We start from the raw sequence: 6,000 nt of genomic DNA, 5'->3' as shown, positions 1-6,000 counted from the left end.
TGATTATGTTATAAACTTTTTTTAACTAATAATTTTCACTCATCAAAAAGAAGCAATTTTTCACTCACCCCGGTGACCAAGAGTTGAAAATTGCTGCATTCCAGACCAATGTGTATGCTTTAGGTTCACCTTGACAGTTACTTTATTCCTTTCCAAATAGAAACATTATCCTCCCCGCCCTTCTGTAATGGTTATACAGAATTTCCATTTCCCCGTCAGTTCTGATTTAATTTTGAAGGCAAAGACTCCTATTCTTTGGGGGTGGGGTGGGGGAGTAAAAATGGAAGGAGGAGTGAAAGTAACTTAAAGGACTTACAGGGACGCAGGGCAGCTGGGGTCCTGGGCAACGTGGTGGAAGGGGGGCTCTGCCAGTGATTTAAAGGGCCCTGGGCTCCGGCCACTGCCGGGAGTCCTGGGCCCTTTTAAATCGCTGGGCCCTGGGGCAGCTGCCCTTTTTGCCCCCTCTTCCCCCTTCAGTGACCCTGCCAGTACGGTGGTTAAAGTGCTGCCGCGGCAGCCCTCTAACATCGGCTGTGTACCAGTGGCCACTTTCTTACCGGTACGCTGTACTGGCCTGTACCAGCTTACTTTCACCTCTGGATGAAGGAGAAGGATAAGGCTGATGAAGTGTATTTGACTCCAGGATCTGAAATATTTTATGCCTACTCAGAATAGACTAAGCTATTCTTCATCTTTCCTATAATCATAATTTTTCTTGATATCGGACTTACTTAAAACTCTACCCAGTGAATCCAGCAGATGCTAATACTGTGCCACTAGAATTGGAATATGAAAAGATATTTGTTGGTGTCCATTGATAAGATCCCGATTATACACAGCTATAAGATACAGCAAATTTAAGGCCGTGTTTTTTCTCATCACTGAGTATTTATTATATATAACAAATACATGAAAAAGAAAAAACTATACTGTGTGATATAAATAGTTTATTTACATTACAGAAAAACATCAAGACAATGTATACTATTTCAAATATATCCATACATAATCAAATATAGCTGTAAGTACATGTTTTCATTGGTGTAGATTACCACAAATGCAAGGCAACATGTGTAGATCTTGTTTAAATCTTTTGTCTATAATACTGTATTTTGTAGTCCAAGCTCTCTGCAGTTAGATTTGCCATTGTGGAAACATGCACTCTTTAAATTAACCTGGTCGATGCTCTTGTTGTGTTGTCTGAACTGTAGTGCCCTGTGTTTTGCTTCTGTCTGTGGATTCTGTTGCTCCTGGGACATTTTCTGGAAGAAATGGGGGGAAAATACACAAATCATAGCGAGGCATTTGCTTAACAAAAGGGCTTGAGTGATAATGTGAGGATGGGAAGCTGAAGAGGAAACAGATCTTCCTCCCAGTCATTAGACTTCCTCCAAAACAATGTGGCAAAGAGAACAATTGGGCCATGCTCTCTGCATTCCTGTGAAAAACTGCAGCCTCGATACAAAAAACTAAATTAAGAGAAAACTAAGGTTGCACAGTTAAGCACTCATAAGTAAGGCTAAGGTTTTGTCATGGATATTTTTAGTAAAAGTCCCGGACCGGTTGCAGGCAATAAACAAAAATTCATGGAAGCCCATGACCTGTCCCTGACTTTCACTAAAAATATCCCTGACAAAATGAGGAGGTGGGTCCAGCACCCACTGCTGCTGGGGCTCCTGGGTCCCCCACCGATGTGATCAGTGAGAGCTCTGGGGTCCCCTGCCGCTGTGGGGAATGGGATCTGCAGAGTCCCGTCACCCCTGGGGTGGCTGGGCAGCTCCGGGGAGTCCCCGTCGCCCCCAGTTGGACAGCAGCAGGGTGCTCCCACCTAGGGGCAGAAAAGTCCTGGAGGTCAGCTGAAGTCACGGATTCCGTGACTTCTGTGACATAATCATAGGCTTACTCATAAGACAAGTGATGTCAAAGTTAAGGTTGGAAGCACAACTTTAAGTCTGCCCCCTTGTAATAAGCATGTACTACACAATACATTTCCTAATTGAACTGTCACATATTATTTCTTAACTAAAATAACTATTTTCAGGAAACAGTAGGAGGAGCTAGACTAGGAAAGATCCCATATTCTTTTACTAGCCACTGTAAATCCCTGAAACATTTAGAAAGTGGACCTGGACAGATCCGAGGAGTAAATATTTGCTGGCCTGATTTTGTTTTTTCAGAGGTGCTAAGCATCCACAGCTACTACTGGTTTCCATGGAAATTATGGATGTTCACACTGGTATACACTGGGGGCAGGGGGAAATCGATCTAAGATGTGCAACTTCAGCTACAAGAATAGTGTAGCTGAAGTCAACGCATCTTAGATCGACTTAGAATTACTTACTTCGAATCCTCGCGGCGCGGGATTGACGGCTGCGGCTCCCCCGTCGACTTTATTTCCACCTCTCGCTGAACAGGAGTTCAGCAGTCGACAGGAGAGCGATCAGGGATCGATTTATCGCATCTACACTACATGCGATAAATTGATCCCTGATAGATGCGATCGGTAGTGTAGACGTACCCTTAGAGAGCAACTAGCTTAGCTATGGATGCTTGCCCAACACAGCATTCCTTAGTTGCATATAACTGTAGAGCTTAGGCAAGAAAGACACTCCATTGTACATGCTCAGAATTGTATTTCATTTGGATAATGGCAAAAGCCAAACTGTTTTACCCCATTATAAGGCTGTACACTCAGTGAGGGCTATTTTCATGGTGCATTTCAACTTTTAACAACACGCTGTTTTTGCTGGAAGGGCTCTTCTAAAGAATTTTTCACTAAACAGAAGATTATAAAATATTCCCAGTATCACTCGAGATCAAGCATAGGAAATTTCAGTCCCAAGAGTTAAGATTTCCAATAGTTGTAAGCAGCAGAGTGGGGAGTTAAAATGGAAACATCAAGCAAGTTTAACTATAGCAGGGAGGTGACCAGTGCCTTGTTAAAATATCCTCTTAAAAATATTTTCCCTTTTTATTTTGGGTATTAGTAGAAAAATAGTGAGCTGCAAAAAGACAACTGGAAATAGAAACACTCCTAAATCCTTAAACAGGGTGAGTGGAGAGAGAGAGACAAAAAGAGAGAGCGAGTTTCCCTCCAGAACCCTGGGTTCATCCACTTTCTGCATGCTAAATGCAGCTAGCATTTCTGCAACAATACTTGCAATTTCTTGAGTGGCTTAACAGAGAGAAGCACCTAAAATATCAAGAGACCCTACTGAGATGGAAAAGTCCAACTGTATTGCTTTCTTGCTTTCTTGCTTATGCAGGCTTTGGCCAACTTATGATCTCTATTACAATCCATGAAATCCCACTGACGCTACATGAGACTAGAACACGACTGTCTGTCACACACAGTGACAGGTTAGAATGTTTGCCTTTATCTCTATAGGCAACGCAGCTTTATAAGTAAAATAGAACCCAATAAAATGTTGGTACCAGCTGAAAATCAAGCAGCATTTGTTGCTGTGTATGAAGGATTTTTTTTCCTTCCAGCTGAACAGAACTGATGTCCAACTGTGGCACTGCCAGTAAAAGGCTACATGTCTGTGGACAAAACAGCACTGGCAAAGGGTTTTTTAAATAGTTTCCAAAAGTATGAAATAGGGGTGATATAAATGTTTGATACCATGTGGGCCAGATCCTCAGCTGGGGTCAACTGGTGAACTCCACAGAGGTCAATGGCTTCAGGCCAGCTGAAGCTGCAGCCCTGACTGCTCTCACTTTTAAATGGGACTGCTCTTGTTATAAGGGCTGCATGCTCATGCTCATAATTTCGCCCCCTTCTTTTCACAGAGGGAAGGTGGGCTGCTATCTGCATAACTGGAAATATAAGTCGATATTCCTGAAGTTCTCAGAAGGAAAGGGCAAACCTTTCATTATGAAACCCTTGTAGACTTTGCCTGGACTGTGATTTCATTACAAACTCAGACTTTGCCGCATGTTCATGAGAAGCCTGGCAAACCTTTTGTATGAACTAGGGCACCATTGTTAGCAAACCTAGGACTGATTCACAGAGCTACATCTCATCTGCTCACTGACCACCTCATAGCCCAGAGTAGCCTCTTGCGCACACTGAACAACAGCGATGGCAAAATAGGACCTTGCAGTATTCCACAAGAATGATCTCTGGAATCTCTCAAGCAAGAAAGAACGGAACCACTAAATCACAGTGCACCTAGAATCTGCAAGTGAATCAATAAAATGTAATGGTCAGGGGTATCAAGGATGCTTGACTAATCAGAAAAAATGAATATCGACGTTAGACCTTTGACCACTGGCCACTCCACTCTACAAAAGTGGAGGTCGTTAACCAAAAAACCCGAAACAACCCCAAACAAACTAGCATAACCTCTATAACCCAAGTCTAAAGCCAAAATGTGAGTTAACAATTAGGGGCGAAAGAGTGCTATTAGCTGAGAGACAAGTGTGTGAAAGCATCAATTCTCTGGATGACAGGATCCTAGAAAGACTGTGCGGGGGGTGACCAGTGCCTTGTTAAAATATCCTCTTAAAACATATATTCACTTTTTATTTTGGGCATTCGTAGAAAAATAGTGAGCTGCAAAAAGAAAACTGGAAACAGAAAGACTCCCAAATCCTTAACCAGGGTGAGTGAGTGCAGAGATTTCAGAATTTCTTTAGACAAGAAAAGAAAATGAATTAGGGCCCTGTTTTTAAACCTAAGCGCTGAACAGGTCTTTAGGTGGCTAAATATAGATTTATGTGTCTTCAGGACTCCACATTTGAAAATTGGGTCCTTATCCTGTCACTAACAAGTAACTAGCCAGAGCTGAAATATTTCCAGGGGCAATTCAGAGATGTAGGTGTGGTCTGTGCAGCCGCCAAATGTATGGCACAGCACCTGAGACTGAAGCAAGGAAAGAGAGGAACCGGAGGTTCTGAGAAGTTCTAACAATAAAGAAATAGCCTACAGGTACACTTGGGATGGGAGAAAAGGGATTGATTCAGTGAGGGCTGGCTGCCAGATGATCAGATGAGTGGCAGTGGTGGGGTGCTAGCACTGGAAAAAAGACCTTCGCTCAGTGTATCCAAACCCATCTCTCAGCAAAAGAGTGGATTCAGACTATGAGACAGAAGCGATGGCCCAGCTGGAAGCAGTGGGATCCAGAAGGGTCGCTCCACAATGAACTCACATAATGACTGTGTGATCATGGGGTCCAAAGTCAACTGGAACTTAGGCTTACTTTTATGAAACAAATTCCTTGAATGAAAACATATAGACATTGTGAGTCTATAATGCAAAGCGAAACCTCTACTCCAGATGACTACCAGCTAATGGGAACAAAGTTATTTTAAGAAAAGTGACCAGTACCAAGGAACTTGAGGTACCACTAGTCCAATTGTTAAGTTAGTAAAACACGGTACAATATGGGATCTGAGTGTATGCTACCTGTGGCTGGCTCAGATGAAGTGTCCTTGGCTGTGTTCAGAACAGAGTCTGGTTCTATAGACTCAGTGATGAGCTGAAGTTGAGCCACTTGGTCCATGACTCCTTCAGCCACCTGAAGTCCATCGAGCTTTGTGATGTGCTCAGTGTGAGATCCATGTTTATTTATGAACATACGCGTTAAAATAATGTAAACTAGGAAGTAGGACACAGGCCCCCTGCCTTCTAGCCAGCTGAGGCTCACAGGATGGCTTGAGTCAGTGATCGTGTAATCCTAGCAGGCAAAGCACACAATCCATTCATTTTTAATAAAGTTATTCGCACAAATAAACTGCCATAACTACAAAGCAGTAAAGAAAAGTGCTGAGAGACAGGACAATGCTGCGCATAACCACATATTTCCAAGTCTTCCTTCATCTACACTGTTCTGTCTTTGTCTTGTCTTGTCTGCCAAGCTGGAAGGTCTTTGGTGCGGAGATAGTGTCTCACTATGGGCTCAGTCCTGAACAACTCTGAGCACTACTGTGATTCCTAACGTCAGTGGGAGCTGCAGGCTCTGGGCACCTCTCAGAAATGCTCAGCTTTGGAAAGCC

General features: G+C 43.1%; 1 protein-coding gene across 1 annotated transcript in view; it reads right to left on the bottom strand.

Moving 5' to 3' along the window:
- Positions 1 to 938: 938 nt before the first annotated feature.
- The window catches only part of TMEFF2 (transmembrane protein with EGF like and two follistatin like domains 2), a 177,346-nt gene continuing 172,284 nt past the window's right edge, over positions 939 to 6,000 (bottom strand). Inside the window, exon 10 of the mRNA XM_032763326.2 lies at positions 939 to 1,262. Coding sequence (XP_032619217.1) covers positions 1,166 to 1,262 — 97 coding nt within the window. The 3' untranslated portion in view covers positions 939 to 1,165. The remainder of the gene's footprint in view (positions 1,263 to 6,000) is intronic.

The sequence above is a fragment of the Chelonoidis abingdonii genome, chromosome 10, assembly GCF_003597395.2.
Source record: "Chelonoidis abingdonii isolate Lonesome George chromosome 10, CheloAbing_2.0, whole genome shotgun sequence".
Taxonomy (NCBI): domain Eukaryota; kingdom Metazoa; phylum Chordata; order Testudines; family Testudinidae; genus Chelonoidis; species Chelonoidis abingdonii.
Note: the sequence above shows the minus strand (reverse complement) of the source record. Positions and strands in the feature narration are given on the sequence as shown.